Raw genomic sequence first — 9,996 nt, 5'->3', positions numbered from 1 at the left:
TTGTTTTTCCGTGAAGATGTTTTTCTTCTCATCCAAGACGCTCCCTTCAGAGATTTGAAGAAGCTTCTTGGATGAGAAGTGAAACATCTTCAAGGGGGGGGGGGAAAAACAAAGAAATCCAGTTGCCTTTTGGAAAAAAAACACCTTTGGGACAACTGTGACCTGAGACTCCATAGATACCTTTGAATTGGGTTACATCTGCAATGTGGTTGTCTCCAGACAGACTTTTTTTTCCTTTTTTTGGCATTATGTGGGTTCATTCTGAACAGGAGAATGAAATGCTCCCATGTGGAAACACTTCTTGTGTCTCCATCTAGTAGGGGAGATCAGGAGTAAAAATTAGTGAAGACCATGGAGGCCTCCTCCGTGTCTGATGCTGAGGGATGATGATGATAACTCTGATGCTAGCATGGTATTGCTGTCTCCCGGCTGTTGTGCGTTGCATGGTCACAACAGGTGAGTTGGAGAATTTGTGGCATTCTGCTTCCCCCAAGTGTTGAGTGCACAAAAATGCAAGTCTAATCGTTAACATACAGCTGTTCTCCGTGGTCGTCTTTACAGACATTAAAGGTAAAGGTTCCCCTCGCACATATGTGCTAGTCGTTCCCAACTCTAGGGGGCGGTGCTCATCTCTGTTTCAAAGCCGAAGAGCCAGCGCTGTCCGAAAACGCCTCCATGGTCATGTGGCCGGCATGACTAAACACCAAAGGCGCACGGAACGCTGTTCCCTTCCCACCAAAGGTGGTCCCTATTTTTCTACTTCCATTTTTTACGTGCTTTCAAACTGCTAGGTTGGCAGAAGTTAGGACAAGTCACAGGAGCTCACTCCGTTACCCGATGCTAGGGATTCGAACTGCTGAATTGCTGACCTTTCTGATGGACAAGCTCACCATCTTAGCCACCGAGCCACCGCGTCCCACTTTACAGACATTAAAAGGCGACCTATCGGAACTTAGCTCCAAACCATGTTTTAGTTGCTGCAGATCAGCCCTAAATGTGCATAAAGTAATAAAAGGTCCCATGGACCATGAACAGGGGGCTTTTCTCCAGCCCAGCTAGATTCTTCCTACTTGATCTTTTAAGATTTCCTGCGCTGAGATTTTCCTAGATACAAAGACAGGCGAACAATTCTCTTCTATATACTATAAATATTTTAGATCTAACAAAGCTGGATCCCTTTTGGGTCACATGCAGTGAGTTTTGTGGTTCCCTGCAATGAAGTAGGTTTTTATATAAGTGATGGGGGATGGATGGAGTTACTCTGGTTTGCTAATACAGATACCGAGATGTCACCAGGATGACAGTGGTTGGGTAGGTTCATGCACCGTGCCAAGTCATGAGGGTTGTTGAATAAGCCACACTGGCTGGACCCACATATTTTGCCAAGCCATAAGCCTGATTTACAAACTGCAGTGGCTGAGTTTGCACAACACACCAAGCCAGAGTCAAACAAACCAGGTTTGCATGCTAGGCTAGGCTATTGGGACCCCAATTTCCACTGCTGAGAAAGTTGGTTGTTAAGTGAAGTTGCTCTCAGTTTTGCAACCTTCTTTCCCCCCTCAAAAAAAATCCCGCTGCTCAATGAAAGCTCCTGTGGCCATTAAGCGAACATGCCATCCCCCATTAATTTTGCTTCTCAGAAGGGGGCTTGGAAGCTTGCAGAGGGCGAATCACATGCTGCAATGGTCATAAAGACAAGCCATTCGCTGCAATGGTCATAAAGACAGGCCATTCGCCAAGCGCCTGGATTTTGATCATGCGATCGTGGGGATGCCACACTGGTCCTCAGTCCAAGGACAGCTTCCGGTGCCGTTATAACTTCAAACCAATGCTAAATGAATGGGTTGTAAGTCGAGGACCACCTGCCGTTCACAACATGCTAAGACCATTCACTGAACCATAAAATGCCCAATCACATTTTAGGCTAGATACACCTTCCGTAGATCCTGTGCCATGCCAATCCTTTGAACTCAGCCATGGGCCGCCCTGAGCTCTGGATACCACAGACTGAAGCATGGGCACCTGTGGGTACTGTGGCAATTGCACACGTATCTCTGTATTTTCTGTCTGTCAGCCCTTGCAGTCTTCTTCACTCCCCCCCCACCCCAGAACACGCACACACACCCTGCCATGTCTTCTTCCTCCCAGCTGCTTCCTGCCACATTCACTGTTCTTGCTTCTCAAGCGCCTGGGGACTCCCCAGGCCTGCCCCTAGCTTAGAGGCCCTTCCTTGTCCTGCCACCTGCTTTTTCCTCTCTGGAACAAGTACCATCCGTCACTGGCAGGCAGGCCCCTTTGGGTCTGTCTCTTCCACATCAGAAGAATTATAGCCATGGTGAACTCCGGCCTGTGGGCAACAGGTAAGCGATAAGAGGTATACTGCAACTTGGAGGCATCTCACTGCGTTTCTCTCTCTCTCTCTCTCTCTCTCTCTCCCTCCCTCCCTCTCCCTCTCCCTCTCCCTCTCCCTCTCTCTCTGACTCTCTCTCTCTCTTTCTCCTTCTCCGGAATGCATTGCCATCTTCATCTTGAGATTTCCTTGATGCCGGCAAAAAGTTGATTGTAGATTGGGCTGGCAAAAAAGGCAGGGCACGGGTAACGGAAGCAGTGCTGCCTATTCTTGCTGCTTCTCCTGCTTTGAGGCTCGTGATTGCTCTGTCCTAAGCTTCAGGACTCATTAAGGCAAAACCCCTCTCTCTACAGAGTGGCGGAGTGTGTCCCGACAAATTTCTGCCTGCCTCCGATCCTGCCTTGCATGGGGTGGAGGGAGAAGAGGAGACAGTGTTAGGGGAGGGGCTAGTAAGCCTGAGATTGGGTGGGGGGGCACCGGGGTAGGAAGTAGTGCATGTAAGGGGAATTGCACCATTCAGTAATGCAGGAGGTCAGGAGGACTTGGGAGGCATGGAGCAACCTTACACCAAAGATCAGCTAGAGGATCAATTCAAGAGGAAAGCTTGCCCACTCAGCAAGAGGGCAAGCTACATCGACTGGATTCCTATCGAAGTCATTGGATCTTTGAAAAAAAGGATCCTCTAACCAGGAGCTGTGGCAAGGGGTTGTGTTGGGTTTTTTTTGGACTAGCTTGTGAGCCAGCCACCGTCACTGTGCTTTAAACAGCGGTGCGACACACAATCATGGTTCCTTTCCTTGCTGTGAAGTTTTGCTGCTGATCTCTGCAGATGTCGAAGTTTGTTAAGGGCCGTATCGCCAAGTCAGATGTTGGTCTCTAGAGCAAGCTGCCTTGTAACCAAACCATGGCTAGTGTTTTGGAGAGCGGTGAGTCTGCTAACCAGGTTTTGTTGGTTAGTTTGTTTGTTTGGAACAGGGGTCTCCAACTTTGACAACTTTAAGACTTGTGGACTTCAACTCCCAGATTTCTGGCAGTTGAAGTCCACAAGTTTTAAAGTTGTCAAGGTTGGAGACCCCTGGTTTAGAAGGTAAATCATTTCAGTAGGCTTTTTCTGGTGTGCAATGTATATTTCAGGTAAAAGTGGAGTTTCCCCCCCTGAAATTTGCAAAGTATGACATGAGAACCTACCTCCATTTTTCCCCCCCACAGGCCACTCCAGTGTTTTTAATCCCAGCTTTTTTCCGTCATTGGGCAGCCATAGAAAGCAAGGCAGGAGAACTAGGATCAGAAATGAAGAGGAGGAGAGAAGGAGGAGCTCTACCCAGAACTGGCAAGGGGGCTGGTTTGGGGGCTTCTGTTTTTAGTTTGAGTTTCAGTAAATTGGAGGCTTTTTTTAAACCATCTAAAAATGTGAAAGGGAAGCAGAAGTGAAAGCCGACAAGAGTGGCCAGCAGTTTGGAAAGGGGGTGGGGGAAAGCAAATCCCTGGTCCTGATACACTGGCTAGCATTTCCTGTGTTTCCTTAACACCCCCCCCCCGTTAAAAAGAAAATCCCACCAGATTAGAATTTTTCCAACGTATGGCGTATTTCACCAAGAATAATCCAAACTCATTCTCTGCAGTACTTAAATCTCTCCAGAAACTCTGAATTTCATCAGAGAAGTTGCCGCTTTCTTTTACCCTCCCTGCTCGTGGTTTGGAACATCCACTTGATTCTCAGACGTATTAAATTTCCTCATCTGGATTTTTTGCGCGGGGAAAAATGGAGAACATTTCACTTAGTCTATGCCTGTAAGACCAGCTGCTGTTAAAGGTTCAGGAGCAGAGCAAAAACGACGTAGTAAAAGCAGCAGATCTGAATTACAGGTTAGACCTCGACTTACAACGACAATTGAGCCTAGCATTTCTGTTGATAAGTGAGACATTTGTTAAGTGAGCTTTGCCCTGTTTTACGACCTTTCTTGCCACAGTTGTAAAAAGAGTCACTGCGGTTGGCAAGTTAGCAACAAGGTTGTTAAGGGAATCTGGCTTCCCCATTGACTTTGCTTGTCAGACGGTCGCAAAAGGGGATCATATAACCCCAGGACACTGCAGAGTTCATAAATATGAATCAGTCGCCAAGCATCTAAATTTTGATCATGTGGTTATGAGGATGCTGCAATGGTCACAAGTGTGAAAAATGGTGATGTCGCTTTTTTCGGTGCTGAATCTGGATACATCTTCAGTCCCAGGCTCTTAACACTCAACTTACTTTTTTAAAAATATGGAGCATGCATTATTCACTTACACTAGATATTTTACAAAGAAGCTATAATTTGATTTGTTCCATCACATCTTGTGGGAGCCATTGTTATTTGGAACCAATACAATAGCTTTTCAAATTTTTGTTTGATTTTTAGATTTTATTTTATTTTATTACTTTATAAGTAATGCAAACCAATAAACGCCCGTAATTCTATTTTGTCCTTCTATTTTTCTAACAACAACCCTGTGAAGTGGGCTGAGAGAGAGGGACTGTCCCAAAGCCACCCAGTCAGCTTTCATGTCTAAGGCAGGACTAGAACTCACATGCTCCTGGTTTCTAGGCCAGCCCCTTAACCATGATACCACATTGGATCTCTAAAACATACAAATAACATACAATACTTTATGGCTTAGCGAAAATTGCAAATTTAGCCATGTTTTCTTGCCTCTACTTCTCCTGCTTGCTATCACTTTTTCCTTTTATTTCTTTCTATCTTTCCTCCCCTTCCTCTGTGCCTGCAATCGGATCACTCCACCCAGGTTCAACCCAGGGACTAACCCTAACCTAAGGTAAAGGTAAAGGTTCCCCTCGCACATATATGCTAGTCGTTCCAGACTAGGGGACAGTGCTCATCTCCATTTCAAAGCTGAAGAGCCAGCGCTGTCCAAAGACGTCTCCGTGGTCATGTGGCCGGTATAACTAAAAGTCGAAGGCGCACGGAACGCTGTTACCTTTCCAACAAAAGTGGTCCCTATTTTTCTACTTGCATTTTTACGTGCTTTCGAACTGCTAGGTTGGCAGAAGCTGGGACAAGTAATGGGAGCTCACCCCATTATGTGGCACTAGGGATTCGAACTGCCGAACTGCCAGCCTTTCTGATTGTCAAGCTCAGCGTCTTAGCCACTGAGCCACTGCATCCCTAACCCTAACCTACCATTTGCTTATTTAAATGGTGTGGATTCCTCCTTTAAAAAAACAAAACAAAACACCTTCACAGGGTATCTTACAACACATGAAAATACAAATAATGCTCATAGTTCAGGGATAAAACAGTTCTAGAAATAATAACATATGAAGGAAATCCACAATACGAGCATCTATAACACAAAAATAATGACATTCATTTTTGCATCACTTTTAACCAGAAGTGGCTGCTGTTGACCTTCCTGAATCCAATCAACGTCCTTCTAATGAAAACAATGAGCTGTTTTGCATTTTGTTTTTTAAATCGACAGTACTACAGCAAACAAAGACAGAGATTGAAATATTCTGGGAATTCCAGAATACAGGGGGGAAACATTGCAGCCGGAGTGAACCTTTGCCGCATTTCTGTTTTTTAAAATTTAGTACATTGACTTTTAATAGTGCTGTATTGCAGAGTCTAGTGAAAAATGAACAAGAGATTCAGACGCATCCCAAATTCAGTGTTCTAACACCGAGCCATCCTTAACAGAATAACAATTTGAAGCGGATTCTGACACGAATAAAGAAACCTGCACTGATAGGTCTTGCTCGAAGAGCTGGTAGCAGCTGTAGCAGAATAACAGAGTTCGAAGGGACCCTAGATGTCTTCTAGCCCATCCCCTTGCTCAAGCAGGAAACCTTATACCATTTTAGAGAAACGGCTGTCCAGTCTTTTCTCAAAAGCCTCCAATGTTTGAACACCAAAACTTCTGAAGGCTGTTGCACTGGTTAATTGTTCTCACTGTCAGAAAGGGTCTCCTTAATTCCATGCTGCTTCTGTCCTTGATTAGTTTCCATCCGTTGCTTCTTGTCCTGCCTTCGGGGGCTTTGGAAAATAACAGGTCGAGCCCCACCTCTTTGTAGCAGCCCCTCAAATACTGGAACACTGCTACCAGTGTTCTCCGGTTCCACCACAAAACCGCGAAGCCCTTATCCGCGCCGACATAATCGCGGAGGGCAAATCCGCGCCTTCCGAAGCACTCAGCACCCTAACCCTAACCCTAACCCTAAACCTAACCCTAAACCTAACCCTAAACCTAAACCTAACCCTAAACCTAACCATAACCCTAACCCTAACCCTAACCCTAACCCTAACCCTAACCCTAAACCTAACCCTAAACCTAACCCTAAACCTAACCCTAAACCTAACCCTAAACCTAACCCTAACCAAACCCTAAACCTAACCCTAAACCTAACCCTAAACCTAACCCTAAACCAAACCCTAAACCTAACCCTAACCCTAACCCTAACCCTAACCCTAAACCTAACCCTAACCCTAAACCTAACCCTAAACCTAACCCTAACCAAACCCTAAACCTAACCCTAACCCTAACCCTAAACCTAACCCTAAACCTAACCCTAACCCTAAACCTAACCCTAAACCTAACCCTAAACCTAAACCTAACCCTAACCCTAAACCAAACCCTAAACCTAACCCTAACCCTAAACCTAACCCTAAACCTAACCCTAACCCTAAACCTAACCCTAAACCTAACCCTAACCCTAAACCTAACCCTAACCCTAAACCTAACCCTAACCCTAACCCTAACCCTAAACCTAATCCTAACCCTTAACCTAATCCTAACCCTAAACCTAACCCTAACCCTAACCCTAAACCTAAACCTAACCCTAACGCTAACCTAACCCTAACCCTAACCCTAAAGCAAACCCCTAAACCTAATCCTAACCCTTACCTTAATTTAAATCGGCTTTCTGCCGCCGCGCTGTTTTAAAGCGCCCTTCTGTCGCCGCGCTGTTGTCGCGGCGGTGATGACGCGCGGTGATGACGTCGCGGCTTTAGCGACGCGGTTTTATCACCGCTATTTTGACGAGCGCGGTTTTGTCGTGCCACGGTGTTCTCCATGCTACCTCTTCTACATCTGTGGGATGTAGACCTTCAATCAAGAATCAAGAATTAGTTCTCACTTAGTTTTCTGTGTGTCAAGAAAAGCTTCTTCCTGTTGAATATCTGCATGCTTCAGAAATCTTGTTAGAGACAAATGAAGAAACATACAGTTCCAGATGAAAAATTGCTTCAGAAAATCCACCGCCAGGTGCTTTTATCCCAAGCGATCCCGGGAATCACCGTCGGATTTCTTTTAGCTCTGAAAAAAAAATTAATAGCCAGGGACATTGTTGATGAAAAGATGCATTTAACTTGAAAACCACCTCCATTATATGTTGACTCTGCATTAAACAATATTCACAGCTAAGAGGTATTTTCATATCTCTCATAAAAAACCTCCTGTTCAGCTTTTATTCGGTCTCAAAATCCAATTTGATTCTTATGTACATAACGCCTCTCTATTATCTTTGATCACAGATTATAGATTGACATTTCTGGGTTATTTCACCAGCTGTTATCGTACCTATGATCGGTCCCGTATTACAAAATGCTTGCAGCATTAAATGCTAGCTGTGCAGATTGTGGTGGATATATGAGAGAGTGCCATTTGCCCAGCATTACATACACTACGTCTTTAGTGTGGGCTTGATAGGCAGAAACTGGGTGTGAACTTTTACCTTCACTATACCAGGAAAAGGTTCTCTGTTTGCTAATTCTCTATTGGTATCAGCTAAAAAGATCGCAAGCCTAATTCCTTTAGTTGCTAAAGTTCATTTTACTATGGGAATTAAGTTCTCCAACAGCCAACTCTCATCTAGTCAAAGTGGCATCAATCTTGCACAAATTTACGTTTTTTTGCAAACCTACCAACTTCTAGATGTGTTAATCTCTCTCTCTCTCTCCAGGGGAGGGCTTCAAAAATTTCAGCAATGGGTTCTCTGCCCGATTGCTGGGTGGGCGTGGCCATGGGTGGGCATGGCCTACTCAGCCTCCTACACCATGGCAGGAGGCCCGTTTTCACCCTCCCCAGGATCTGGGGGTTTTCCTTGAGCCTCTGGGAGGGCGAAAACTGCCTCCCTTGGGCTCTGGAGACCTGTTTCTGGCCTTCTGGAAGTTCCAGGAGACCCATTCCCCCCCACCTTCTTGAGCCTCTGTGCGGGCCTTGTACTTACCTTCCATCCAAAACAGGCCGTATGGAGACTCCTGGGAGGGGCAAGGGGCAAGACAGGGGGGGGGAGGAGTGGGCCAGTCACGGGTGGGATTTGGAGGTTCTCCGAACTGGCCATAATGTTAGCTACGGGTTCTCCCAAACCTGGGCGAACCTGTAATAGCCGACCTCTGTCTTTCTCTCTCTCCCTTTCCCTCCCTCCCCTCTTTTTCTCTCTCTCAAAAGCTTTGGGAACTACCAGATTGGTAATTATGAATTATGCTAAAAAAAACGGTGTGACGTTGAGACTGTAGGTAGGATTCTGATGGGGAGAAGAGCAGAAATGGCCCATAGAGCAGCTGCTAGCTTTCAGAAGAGTTATGAAATGTAAAACCAGACAGAAAAAGGAATAAATCTGAATATCTTAGAATAAGTTAGCCCATAATTGCAAAACAGTTAAGTGAGTTTTGCCGCTTTTTACGACCTTTTTTTACCACTTAAGTGTTAAGGGAATCAAAAGGGGATCACATGACCCTGGGATGCTGCAACCGTCATAAATGCGAGTCAGTTGCCAAGCATCTGAATTTTGATCACGTGACCCTGGGGGGTGCTGCAACAGTTGTGAGTGTGAAAAATGGCTGTAAATGACTTTTTTCCCAGCACCATTGTCACTTTGAAGGCTCTGGATGAGAATAGTTTTATCTAGCAACATTTAGTTACAAATCTCAAACTTTAGTTGCAAGTTCTGAAAATACTTTGCTTTTCCTTTTTTTTTTTTTTTTGCATGGCAGGCCCTGAAAACTGGTAGAAGGTGGGGGTGGAGAGTAGGAATGGCCTTCCCTCCTAAAGATCGCTTTTGATGACGAAGTAGATGAAGAAATGTCATGGGAGATGCTGAAAAGGGCTCTTTCCTTCTTCCCTGCTGTGTCTTTAATAGGTGCATGTTGGATTTATCCTTCTCATTATATGAAGGTAAAATCAGCGGTGATGCTGGTTGAACTCCTGCTCTGATGTACGGTTTTTTAAAAAGTGATAGCTTTCAGGGTTTGCTTACGGACCAAGTGGGATTCCGATAGTTTTGAAGGAATAGGAAAAAACAGAGAAGGATTTATCACACTGAACAAGTGCCTTCCCTTTCCCTTCCCTTTCCCTTCCCTTCCTGCTTCTCCACCCCCTTCCCTTCCCTTCCCTTCCCTTCCATTTCCCTTTCCTTTCCTTTCCTTCTTCTCCCTCCTCCTTCCCTTCCCTTCCCTTCCTCCTTCCTTCCTTCTACACTTCCTCTCTCCTTCCCTCCTTTACTATCCTTCCTTCCTCCCTCCCTCCCATATTGTGCTAGGTTTTAAAAAAGTGATTATAAAAACTATAAAATGGCAGAACCTCATGGATGGAAAGAGTGAATTATCTTGGTGGATGATGATGTCACAATACTAACCAGTAGATTCTTT

At 45.2% G+C, this 9,996-nt stretch overlaps 1 protein-coding gene across 1 annotated transcript in view; it reads left to right on the top strand.

Moving 5' to 3' along the window:
- Window positions 1-2,332: 2,332 nt before the first annotated feature.
- Window positions 2,333-9,996, top strand: part of POU2F2 (POU class 2 homeobox 2) — a 39,390-nt gene continuing 31,726 nt past the window's right edge. The window contains exon 1 of the mRNA XM_032227668.1: window positions 2,333-2,360. Within this exon, the coding sequence (XP_032083559.1) occupies window positions 2,333-2,360 (28 nt within the window). The remainder of the gene's footprint in view (window positions 2,361-9,996) is intronic.

Source organism: Thamnophis elegans, chromosome 12, assembly GCF_009769535.1.
Source record: "Thamnophis elegans isolate rThaEle1 chromosome 12, rThaEle1.pri, whole genome shotgun sequence".
NCBI classification, from domain to species: Eukaryota; Metazoa; Chordata; class Lepidosauria; order Squamata; family Colubridae; genus Thamnophis; species Thamnophis elegans.
Note: the sequence above shows the minus strand (reverse complement) of the source record. Positions and strands in the feature narration are given on the sequence as shown.